Raw genomic sequence first — 13,304 nt, forward strand, 5'->3', positions numbered from 1 at the left:
GTTTATGTGCCATGTGATTAGTGATCAGGCACTGATACCAGGGTGCTAGGAATACTGCTGAATCCTGGCTCTTCAGCCATTTCTCTGAATTTAAAGGTTGATCTGTTGTTGTTTGTTTTTGCTTTTTACTCTTTTGCTCTCTGGTCTTTGGTCTTTTGTGGGGCCCACCACCCAGTTCGCAATTAAATCACACATGGAAGCTTATTCTTAATTATAAATGCCCAGCCTTAGCTTGGCTTGTTTCTTGGCAGCTTTTCTTAACTTTAAATTATCCCATCTATCTTTTGCCTCTAGGCTTATTTCTTTTCTTACTTCTGTATATCTTACTTTCACCCTTACTCTGTGGTTGGCTGTGTGGCTGTGTGGCTGGCCTCTAGCATCCTCCTCTCCTTGTTCTCTTGCTCTTCCTTCTTTTCCTGCAAGATTCCTCCTTCTATTATTATCTCTACCTGCCAGCCCCATCTGTCCTTTGACATGTCTTGCTATTGGCTATTCAGCTCTTTATTAGACCATCAGGTGTTTTAGACAGGCAAAGTAACACAGATTCACTGAGTTAAACAAATGAAATATAAAAGAATGCAACACATCTTTGCATCATTAGACAAATGTTCCACGGCATAAACAAATGTAACGCATCTTAAGATAATATTCTACAACACTGATTTAATGCTAATTGAAACATACGTTATGACAATAATTTAGGTAAAAAAGGACGGGTTTGAACCTGAGCTTTGTAAAATAAATAAATAAAAACTTTTATATGTTTTTTTAGCACCTATCATGTGCTCAAAGCTCAAAGACTAGCATGACATAAAAGTAAGTTTGTTGTCAAAGTTCAATTTTTCTGTTCTCTGTTCATATCTCAGAACACAACATTGAATCCATCAATGTGAATGTGGCCTTGTGACTAGCAATGCCAAGTTAATTCCTGGTCTGACTTTCCATAGGGAGGAAACTCTTCTGCCAAAATCAGCAGGAACTCTGCTTCAGTAGGTGAGCCTGTGTCAGTGAGACGGTGACTTTAGATGGCTCCATTGCTTCTAGCACCCTCCTTCTGGCTGAGCCAAACCTCATTGTCACTGCTTTGTCTGCCTGTGTGGTTTTGTCAGGTCGCAGAATCACCCTCATGATGATGGAGAAATTACAAGGATCTGACACCCCTGTAGCAGTCCTGGAAAAGAGCAAGAGAGAGATCCTAAGGCATACCAAGAGGGCATGGACACCTCTGGATGGCCAGCTCCTTCTTGGCTCTGAAGAAGAAAGCGCAATGGTCTCTATGCACATGCCAGGTAAGAGGGGCCTTCTCGGCATCTAGAAAATGTCCTGTCATGGGTGGTGAAAGATGTGAGGCTTTTGGTTGGGGGCAAGTGACTTCTAAGGATTTGAACTTAGCGTAGAGAAACAAGTGTTCCTGACATGATGCCAAGCAGTTCTATGAAATGGACATATCTGACCCCCCATGGACCTCAGCACAAATAGACTAACTAAGGGATAAACACTGCTTCCTTTCCAATCTAATTTCTAATGCTAAATTCCAAAATTCTGAAGATGCATCCAGGCTGGAACCATATAACTTCTCCCTCCCCTCCCCCACTCCTCTTCCTCCTTCCCCTCCTTATACCCTTGGTGCTCCTCCTCATGATCCTCTCCCTAACGATGCTCCCCCTCCTAGTCCTCCTCCCTCTCACCTCCTCCTCCTACTTTGTGCATATGTGTGTGAGAGAGACAGAGAAATAAAGAGAGAGTCTTTCACTGAACCTGGGGCAGTGCAATTCAGCTAGACTGGCTGCTAGTGAGCTCAAGGGATCTTTGTCCTATAGTGCAGCCATGCCCTGATCTTTTGTGGGTGCTGGGGATCCAAATGCAGTTCCTTATGTTTGCTCAACAAGCGCTTGCCCTGAAACCCATCTCCCCAGCTCCCAATGAACCTTGTTTCAGAACACCATTTCATTGAATGTTTTTTGGCTTGAATGAGGCACTGATGATCATTTTAATAACATACAGAGTAATAAATAATAAAACACTCCCATTCTGTCCACCATGGCACCACAAATCAATACTACCCGTAATCTCTTATGGGCTGTTTTGGTTCACCTGATAACTTATGTGAGGATTATTCAAATGTTTTACAGACAAAGTCAGACTGAGCCCAGGGTATGAGGTGGTAGCCAACAGGAACTAGAGCAAATGTCTGTCAGGAGCTGCTCCCTTGTCTTCTTTCCTTTTTCATTGCCTGTTTTTGAGCCAGTGCTAAAGATCCACCTTAAAAGGCTGGTGCCTTTTCAACACAGGTTGCCTTTGGAAATCCTGGGACTCTGCTGCAATTTGTCCCTGGAATGAATGCAAATCTGGTTTCTAACCTGGCAGAGAACTGCTTGCAAATAAACATTGCTGGCTAGCTGCCTTAGGTAAATGTTGGGATTTAATAAGGAGAGGTTCCGTGGTGATTTAGAACCAACAAGAGAGAAACAAAAGTCTCATTCGCTTTTCTTCCCATTGTATTCACACTAGGTAATTTTACAGTCATTCTAACATCTCTCACCCTTCATTGATTCATTTTGCTAGTCCTTAACATTTTGTTCCTTTCTTCTTAAGTTATAGTCTTTTGGCAAGTTTACATCCATTCTTGGAAGAGGCTGATTATGGAAACCAGGAGGTTGTGCCTCTAGGGGGAAAATGAATATGCTTACATGAACATGTGACTAACTATGTAGGAAACAGAGCTGCTGAGTGTGGCTGATGATAGAGTGGGTCATTGTAGCTGATTGTGCTTTGACTAACAGATCTGTTTTTTTTTTTCTTTATAGAAAATTCCAAACAGGAAAGTATCCAGCAGTGGCTGGACTCTGGATTCTTGTAAGTGGTGCTTTATTTTATTTTAGCATGTGTGTGCGCCTTATACATTTCTCTTGCAAAGCTCCATGAAAATAATGTGGGTTAACCCTCCCTGGGATGGGCTCCCAGCTATGAGTTACCACAGTGGGAGAGGTATGATTTTCCTACTAACTGGGTACTTGAAGGATTACTATGTTCCTTCAAAAGCTATATGTCAATTAAAAAGTGCAAAAATAGGACGAATCCTATTCGCAGCCAACTGTGTGTTCACTTTTTAAAGTCCTCTCAGTGAAACCTAAGTCTGACTTTCTGTTCAGTTTAGTTACAAAATCAACTCGGTGCTAATGTATTTACACACAGTTTGGGGCTCACAATGCTTCTGCTTCTTTTGTAGTGTCTCTGTAAATGAAAACTTCCAGCAAGCCATCAACCATTCTGGTAAGTCAAGAAAACCCAGAGCATCTGGGCTTTGTAGAGCTGAGTAGATGTATGTGTGGAAAACACTCATGTTAATAGATCTTCCTCAAGGGAGACATAGAAGGGGCTTTCAGAAGTAAGTTGATCTTCTCATTTGATTTTATAAGACTAGGACTCAAAACGTGTGGCCATGCCCCCAGCAGGAGGTTATGGGCTGAAACCAGGGTCCTTGCTACCATCAAACACTCAGACTGAAGCAGGAAACTCTCAGGGTCTATGCAGACATTTACAGGGGTGTCCTTATGAAAACAAAATAGCTTAATTATTCATAATATACTATAGTTTTATTTCTAAACCTATTTTCTCTCTGGTATTTTGGTATCAAAATTCTATTTCTATCTCTTCTCTAATGATATATTTATCCTCGAGCTGAACAAATGACTAAATCCTAAACCAAATAGCACAAATATTTCTGAGACAGGAAATGTATCACACTGTCTTCCTAGGATTTGATAATAACATTATTAAAATAATGAGTACAGGTCTCACGGATTCCATCTTCATTAAATGAAAATACCCGGCTTCATGGGATCTAAGATTCCTCCATTATAAAACGTGCTTATTTTATAAATACCACTGGATGGATCAGATGAAATCTTGTGACTGAAAATGAAAATCAGCATTCACTCCAAGCGTTGATCATAGGTGTTAAAATAAATAACATACTAGAATTGACTACTATTTGCCAAGCAATTTAAATTGGGACATTATACTTTAAAAGTTTAAACAATCTATATTTGAAATTTTCTCCCTCACTGGGTGCTTTATAGTTTATATTTATTTATATTTATTTTTTATTCTTTGACAGTGTCATCATGTACATAATGAATTTAGTCATCATCTCCTATTGCCTCCTGTTATCCTCAGTTTCTTCTCTTGTCATCTCCTTTTCCCAGAAAGTTCCCTCCTATTTTCACGGCATGTGTGTGTTCTACTGCGTTTGATTAGGGATGCTCACATAAGCATGGGTGAAAAGTTGTTTACTGGATCACATCCAACCAATCGCTGCCTACATGACTGAAGAAAGCGATGTCCTTCCCTAAGAACCATTAAGTGCCAATAGTGCCTCAGGGAGAGTTAGACCTCATGAGCCCTTTCCTCTTCCATGATAAAATATTGACAGGCCCACTCTTGTGTGGGTCTCTAGACCTGAAGTGGGTTCACTGAACGAAGGCTATATCATTCTAAGAGAAGTCTTTTTTACAAAACACCTGACCATACTCTGTCCCCTCCATTCTGTCCATCCTTCTTCCTACATAGACCTTTAGCCCCAGAAAGAGTGTTGTGGGTGACCCACTTTGGGCTAAGCACTCCTATGTTCTTTGCTCTCCACACTGACTAGTTACGTGTTTCTGCATTTACTGCTGTAGGCTGTAACAAGACACTTCTCTGATGATGAATAAGGAAAGGAAAACACTAATCTATGGATAGAAACAAGGAGGTTTGTTTATAGAAGGCAATTTGACCACATTTCATCTAAAAATGGTTCATATTTACCATGAAGCTTCTATGATGTCAAAATTTCTCAACATTTGTTTCCAATAAATTGAATATGACAATCTCTCTATTCATATTAATTCAGACTCAAGGAAGAGACAAAAACTTAGGTACATTTCTCAGCGTACATCTGTCTTTGACTCTTGCTCATGTGGAGAGGCCTTTGGTTACACTGTATTAAAAACTTCACTTCCTGGAAAATACAGCTCCTGGTCTGGCCTCATGAGAGCCAAGGTGGTGAACTCCGAAGGCACAGGCAGGAGGGAAGCACGGTGTCTGTGTGGTTCTGAGATCAGAGGGGCACAGCTTCTATCTGGCAGTTCCTTCATCTTCAGCAAGGCCTTTAACAATAGAAGGGCTTCTACAAGCGAACTGAGTTTTTGCTGTCCAAGGCCTTTCTCACTGATCACATCGTGAACTGATTCACCCATGTGGGGACCGAGATGGTCTCATTCTTGTGCTACAAGAGTCTCAGTGTCAAATGGCATGAGTTTTGGTCACAGAAGGGTTAGTTTTGGTCACAGGCATGAAGATGGACTTGCAGCCTCCCATGAGTCCGTATGTACATAAAGATGCACAGAGCTTAGGGGAGTTCAGAGCCACACTGCTAAGTGTGGGGGAAGAAAAACAAATTTCAGTGAAGGAAGAAAAACAGTTGCTGCTAAGAAATTATGAGGATAAAACTCAGAAAACCCTGACAGGATATAAGGTGATGTCACATTATCTTCCTCCTTCCCAGAGACAGTGGCTTAACACAGAAAGTTCTCCCTCTAACTAGAAAGGATATGCTCCCTTGTCCCTTCTTTCCATATTAATTTTAATAATTGCAGAAGGCTGGGCAGCTGCCCTTCCCACTTATGTCCCAACTAACGCAGACTTCATGAATGATGCTCTCTTACCGTCTGCCCCATTTGCTAACAAATGTCACGGCACTGTAGCTGAAAACCCTGTGGCCTCCTTTACGTCTCCCCAGAGTGTTGTCTACTACTAACTAGCAGGTGGTGACTTATAAGCAAGACTTGGGCAGCATTCGCTTTCATTCACTACTCCCTTTCTAAAAAAAAAAAAAAAAAAAAAAAAAAACCCACTGCCGAGTCCAGACAACCTCTCCTTATTGGTTTCTAACTGCACAGCAGTTGACTATGTGGGCTTGGTGGAGTACCACAGATCTACCCACACCATAACTAGACACTCCGAGCCTCTTTGAGGACACAGTGCCAAGGACCACGTCCATAAGATCCATCTCCCCAGACTGACTACTCACTCTTCATCTCGCATGACATACTGAAACTGTAGACAGTGTCAGTTTGTGGCGAATTCATTGCCACCACCCGGGAACAGGCTGATTGTCACTACTACCTGACTGTGAAAGTATGTACTTATTACAGTGTAAAGAAGAGACAGTCAGGATTAACCAATGCTTCAACGTGTAAAGTAACACAGTTGACATGGTTGACAGACAACCAGTGAAAAGGCCAGAACCATTTCCCATGTCAGAAAAGCAGTTTCTGGAGCAGATACAGTGACAGTTACTACTTGGTAGACCGTTAATTCATTCATCTTCTTCAATATTCTGATTTTTCTGCTTTTCTAGTACTAGAAACTGAACACAAGGTCTTGTGGGTGCTAAGCAAGCAGCATAAAACTGGGTTCTATGCTAGACCATGTTCTTTTTTAAAAAATAATTTCTTTAACTCTATTTTATGTGCATTGGTGTGAAGGTATCAGATCCTCTGGAACTGGAGTTAGAGACGGTTGTGAGCTGTGTTGTGGGTCCTGGGAATTGAACGTGGGTCCTCTGGAAGAGCAGCCAGTGCTCTTAACTGGTGAGCCATCTCTACAGACCCTAGACCATGTTTTTTTAAGACATTAACTTGTTGCATAGCTCAAGCTGGCCTTGAACTTTATTCCTCTCCCTCCAGAACTCTAGGATTTCAGGTATGTGCCAATCCTTAGACAGGTCCCCAGAGGAGTAAATGTGTTTATTTCCTGAAGGGATATATGTTAAATCATAAAATTTAGAAAACCAATTACAAGCTTGGTGCTCTGTATCACAAGAAAGGATCAAAGTAAACCCAGCTGAAGCCCATTAAAGCCCGTGAAGGGAAAGTATGTAGAGTGAAGACTGTTGTTCCCTGCTTCTTAAACAGTGGCTGTGACTCTACAGGGGTCACACAGCTGTGGGAGTCACCAAAAACCTGGCAACAGTAAAAGATTTCTGAATATATAATGAGAAAGACATCACAGAGCAAAAACTTCATTCCAAATCAAATATGTAATGGAACCCGAAGTGTTGTGGCATCACACAACTAGATTGGTGTCACATGACTTCACCTTGGTTCTCACCACGCATCAAGCTCATAATGCAATGCCAATGAATATTTCATAGACCACCCTGGAATGCTGTGAGACCATTGTGTGTCATGAAGTAGAGTAAATTACCGTAGATAGAAAGCTTTCTGCCTTTATAGGAGCATAACAATTTAATTATGGGATGTAAAACTTTCGACGTTTTCCTACAATCATTCCTCTGTGTCTAAGTATCAGATAGTTTGTCTTTGGATATGTTTTGTTAGAACATTTGATCTTAAAAACTGAAATTTGACTTGCTGACTTGAGTTTTATTAAAAAAAAAAATCATTTAGTGAACATGGCCTTGAAAATAGGACAGAATCTCCCACAGTATCTGAAATGGCTCTAAACATGCTTTTGCCATTTTGTACTACGTATTTATGCAACAAATGTTCTCATCATAGCTAATTTAATGATATTAAATCAGAATATCATTCAGCTCCCCAAAACACTGAATGCTCTGTAATTCCACTCTGTGGCAAATATTTCAGAAAAAGTTTAGTTCTATAGATAGTATTAATAGAACACATCAATCTCATCAGTGTGAAATTTGTAGTTTATTTTAAAAACGATAAAATTATATTATGTATAGAAAAGAATTATTTTAAAACAAACTTTTTTTTTTTGGTTTTTTTTTTGGTTTTTCAAGACAGGGTTTCTGTGTGTAGTTTTGGTGCCTGTCCTGGATCTCACTCTGTAGACCAGACTGGCCTTGAACTCATGGAGATCTGCCTGGCTCTGCCTCCCAAGTGCTGGGATTAAAGGTGTGTGACATCACCACCCAGCTTAAAATAAACTTCTTTATAACTTATTATGGATAAATGTTTGGTTGTGTAATTTTATATACCCAGGTATCTTATCATTTGTTTTATTACTGTGAGAGATACCATGACCAAGGCAACTCTTACAAAAGAGAGAGTTTAATTGAGGACTTGCATAAAGTTTCAGAGGTTAATCAATTATCATCATGGCAATGAACATGGTGGCAGGCAGGCAAGCATCATGCTGGAGAAGTAGCTGAGAGTTCTACATACTGATCAGTAGGCAGAGAGAGAGAGAAAGACTGGGCGTGGCATGGGCTTTTAAAACCTCAGAGCCCATCCCCAGAGACACACTTCCTCAAACAAGGCCAGGCCTCTTTATCCTTCTAATCATTTTGAATAGTGACACTCCCTGATGACTGAACATTCAAATATATTACTCTATGTGGGGGATTCTTTCTTATTCAAACCACCATCCCAGGCCAGAGGGGTTTGAGTGGAAGCTGAGGACACTCTGCTCCGGGGAGGCACAGATATGTGGCGACTCTTGCTCTCAAGAATCCTACTCTTTCTCCATCATGGCAACTTGAACATAATCTAGACTAGCCTCACAATGAGACCCTGTAGTCTTAGCTCCTCCTGCTTCTTAATCTTTCTTCATCTAATGTCTCCTAGGTTGAAATCTTGTTCAGATGGCCTCTTGTAATTCTCTGAGGCCTCCCAAGGCCTCTTTTCTTTGAGAGCCTTCTGGATTCTGCATAGAGATGCACTTTGTCTTGGGAACAACAGTTAGACCCATCCTAGATCACACCCACATGGCCCTTGGCTTATACTAGCTCAGATTATTAGAGACCTGATCCTCCTCCCTGGCAAAATGGAAATCCTAACTAGGGTATGGATCATCTTTAAACCCAGTGGCCCCAAAACTAATCAAAAAGGGATCTGAATAAAACACAGATATGATGTTATCAGGTTAGAAATCTTTCTCAGAAGATTAGACCTAGTCAATGAAAAAATCAAGAAAACAATGAGGCAACCAAGAACACTTAATGTGATGGAAGTAGTAAGAGTTTGAGTAAAGACAAAGAAATGGAAGAAAACTAAATGTATGTAGGAAAGTAATCAGTCTGAAGAAGTGGTTTGTGCAGTGAGGGAGACAGTTATTTTTGTTTTAAATAAAATGTACTCAGATGATAAATTTCTGAAAGTCCAAAAAGGAGGAATCACATACAGTCTCAGGATGGGACAGCAGAGGAGTATCATCTAAGGCCCGGTTTCAAATGCGTGGGTAATTGTAACTGCGGTCTGGGATCAGTAAGATTCGAATGTCATGATTTTGCTTAGAAGAGTCATGAACGATTTTTGATGAGCATCTCTATTGGCGTGGCTTATGACCTTACTATAAGGAGGAAACAGATGTGAGGTTCTGATGCTCTCTTGGCTGTGGGAGAGGCTGCTACATTCAGAGCCTAAGTTATTATTGATTCAGGCTTACGAAGGCAAGGCTTTGCACCAGTGTCAACTCTGGAACAAGGAAGAAGAGAGCATGCCACTCAGAAAATAAGCAGGACATAGGGTGAGGAAGAGAGAAAATGGTTCCAGTTAGCTTTACGATTTTTAATGTGAGTATCAGACAATATATAAGAGTCTCTTTGGGGTAAGAATATGGATTAATAATTTGCCAAACCAGACAAACATACTGTGGATTACCTCTACAAAGTGTTCTGGTCAGGCAGGAGTTAAATTTGCAGAAAGCTGCAGAATGCTATTATTTCAGAGAACTGCAAAAACTGTAATTTGATTAGTCTATTGGACGATATTCCAAAGAACCAAATGTCTTCTATGAATCAGTCAGAAATGCTTAGGAAAACCAAAATAAAAAATGCGTTCTAAGCCAACAAAGGTGCTAATTAGTGCCTTCTGCATATCTGACTGCGTCTTCTCCAGTAATCCATTGTGCAGGGTTAAGTGTGGTATCTGCTGCTTCAGATGGCAGGAGTCCACCTAACAGTAGGGAGGGTGGCTGGAGATTATATCTAGAAGGAAGCAGAATGGGAATTTTAACCATGGAAGGGAATGAAAGCCACAGAGCAGGGACTTCTGTTCTCGCTTTAATTCTCCCCCAAACCAATCCTTAGGGAACTTGTCCGTAGCAGGAATTTGCTGACCTTTGTTTCACCTTCTCCAAATGCTTTCAGCCAGCATTAAAAAATCTAAGAAGGGATCCTGGAAGGGGGAAATGGCAGAGAAAGCATCAAAGCCAAAACAAGATGGAGTGTGGAACTGAAGGTGCCCTGCCAGCAGGGCGCTTCACTGCATCGGAGATGTAGGTGTGTCCATGAGTTCTGCCTTCTGCATACACAGCCTTCAGCCTGATGCCTACAGAAGTTTCAGGACATCTGGTGTAATAGGGGAAGCTTTCCACTCCCGCTATGATGTCCCCTGTTCTTCTGATTCTTGCTCTGATCAGAGGTAGCAAATGCTCGAAGGAGCTGGGCAGATAATCACTAATGAAGCAGGCAGCACAGAGACTAGAAAATTGGAGTGTAGGCTGCCTTCAACAGATTGCTACCCCGAAGACACCTGGGCCTGTTCTGCTCTCCCTTCCAAGTTTTAAGGAAAGTCTTGGAGTTCCAATTCCTGTGAGTCCTGGCACACTACGGGCCACTAGCTTGTGCCTCTTCTTCAGGTTCGTCTTGGAAACAGGCCAGAGAAGCCTTAACCTTGACAAATTCAACCTTGGCCTCCAGGAAGCTTACCTTACAAGTCAGAAAAATGGGGGCGGGGGAAGCAATAGTTTCATACTGCAGTCTGTAAGACTCTCCACAAGTGTGTCCACCTGCTGCAGGACCAGCTGCTGCTTCTGCAGATTCAAGATATCAATACACAGAAACACTGTGAACCCAGGACTTGGTCTCCCAGGGCTGAGGGAAATGGGGAATGTAGAATAGAAATCGACCAGGCTTTTCTTTAAAAGTCTTATCAGGTTCCATGGCATGGGTTTTCTTCAGACTCTCAGCTTGGCAGCAGAGAATGCTGCATGTCTGGATGCATTGGCTGAGCCTGAATTTTGTGTCATTTCCAGAACTGTCCAGAAAAGTATCAGGAGTCTAGAAAAACCCTCAGTAGCTGTATGTGTGTATTCACGATGATGAGATTGAGGCGACAGGGCAGCCATCTCCTAACTGGTGCTGATGCTAAGCCTTGGGGGACATGGCTGAATGATGGAAGACAGGGAAGCTCTTTGCCCAGCTGGGCTGGTGCTGATGGTGTTAAGGTTTCCATGTGTATCAGGAGACCACACAATCCCCCACTGTGAGCAAGCCTGGCCCACATCACATTCCACAGACCATATGCTACCTTTAGCAACTTCTTTTTCCCTTGGATGCTGCCCTTTGTTTCCTGGCAACCAGCTTGCTCCTAACTACAGTATCAGGCAGAGGGATGTGTTCTCTGGAGTATGGCTACAGTGTGGTCACTGAAATTTCATGAAGTCCAGGGCAAGAGGAGCCAGTGTCCAGTGACCAGAATTTTCTGGGTGATTGGATTTTTTCAAGGGCTATGTTTTGTTTTGTTTTGTTTTGTTTTAATGTAGCAAGGCTGAGTTAATTCTTCTCATCAATATCAGAAAATGGACCATTTCCTCTCTGACAGTTTGAGCAATTCACTGTGGCCACAGTGCCAGATCCCTGCATGGACATACACATTCATTCACATTTTCTAGGAAACCTGCAACAGACAACTGGAAAAGGCTGGTGAACACAGGAGCAGCCACAGGACAAAGCATGAAACGCCCCAGAACCACAGAGCTCCTCCATAGGGAGAGCTGCATAGAAGGAATCCAGAATTCCCCTGATGAGCTAGCCCAGGTATGCACAGGCATTCACTCAGTGGATTACAAAGTAAAAATGGAGGCCATCCTGACAGGAAGAGGGAAGAAAACCATAGGGGAAGTTTGCCTAAAATGTTAAAAGGAATTTATTTTACCTTCCATTTGGCAACTTGTTACTTAATTCATCATGACATCAAGTCTTCAAGTAATTGCCGAGAATTTGTACTGTGCTTGTTTTATGATGTGGTTAATAAGGTGGTAAATCAGCTTTCTTTCATGTGACAACTTCACTTGATTGTTATTTTGTGATCTTGAGATGCTCCAAGACTGAGCTGTGTTCGGTGAGCAAGTGTGCTGCTATGGATTAATAATGCCTCTCCAGGTGAGGGGCCAGTATTGTTTACAAACTCTGGCTCATTGAGGTGTCTATTGGCATAAAAAAAAAAAAGCAGCTAAATGCAAGGTCACATTCCCTAGAATACTCTGTAAAGCAATGGTAAATTTTAGTCGTTATTGATTTCCTAAGATTAGATACATTCCCCCAGATTCATTTCCTTAAAAAGTTTACTTATTAACTTTATAAAAAAATGTCCTTTACCCCATGTGAAAATCTGCCAGATGAAGATTTAAAAACCTCTGTGTTGAGAGAATGTACATGGCCTATATCTAGCGTTCAAATAGATGGATGTTTCTCATCCTACCTTACTCTCATGAGGGTCCCACTTGCTTTGCTGTACATTCTATGTATTTTTACTCTCGCTAGCTCTTTATAAGCTTATTCTGCCTCCAATCCACAGTGACTGCTTACCTTGGTGGTCATCCCACGATATTGGCATCTCCAAAACTGCTAGGGTCTCTTGTGGCAATTGGGCTGCACTTTTGCCAATAGCCCCTCATAGGCTCTTTTTATGGTGCCAAGTCTCAACTTCTCTTCATGACCCCTTCAACCCTGGGTCTTCAACTCCCACTGAGGCTGTCTGTACCTTCATCAGTGGCCTCTCCTGGCCTCTCACAGTGCCAAGCCTCAGTTGCTCTCTATGACCCTTTCATGCCTTCAAAACCAGTACCACCTGGGAGACTTTTACATATTACCAATCCCATCTGCCAACACAAGGTACAACCTTGGCTGCCTCTGGAACACAGCTTCTGTGTGTTCTCAGGAAACACTTCTCAGAAGATTTCACCTCAGCGATGCTGGTCTCTTTTCTTTTTTTTTTTTTCAGAGCTGAGGACCGAACCCAGGGCCTTGCGATTGCTAGGCAAGCGCTTTACCACTGAGCTAAATCCCCAACCCCGTGCTGGTCTCTTCTTATTCACCACTAATTTATTAGCTCCAGCTAACCAGCATCAATTGTCCCAATAACACAAAGGTTTTACTTCAGTGGTTCTGGTCTCTTGTTAATTATGACTGACTCTTCAGCTCCAGCTGACCAGAACAACAGAATCTTAATTCAAAACAACAAATGGTCCAGATAAGTTCTTCAAATTTCCCTCTGAAATTTCACAAGCCAGGCCTCCATTTTCTGCATTGCTGTCAACATTCTTATCTT

General features: G+C 41.8%; 1 protein-coding gene across 1 annotated transcript in view; it reads left to right on the forward strand.

Moving 5' to 3' along the window:
- Positions 1-1,126: 1,126 nt before the first annotated feature.
- Positions 1,127-13,304, forward strand: part of Itprid1 (ITPR interacting domain containing 1) — a 97,185-nt gene continuing 85,007 nt past the window's right edge. The window contains exons 1-3 of the mRNA XM_059256687.1: positions 1,127-1,289; positions 2,808-2,856; positions 3,230-3,273. Coding sequence (XP_059112670.1) covers positions 1,127-1,289; positions 2,808-2,856; positions 3,230-3,273 — 256 coding nt within the window. The remainder of the gene's footprint in view (positions 1,290-2,807; positions 2,857-3,229; positions 3,274-13,304) is intronic.

Source organism: Peromyscus eremicus, chromosome 3 (genome assembly GCF_949786415.1).
Source record: "Peromyscus eremicus chromosome 3, PerEre_H2_v1, whole genome shotgun sequence".
NCBI classification, from domain to species: domain Eukaryota; kingdom Metazoa; phylum Chordata; class Mammalia; order Rodentia; family Cricetidae; genus Peromyscus; species Peromyscus eremicus.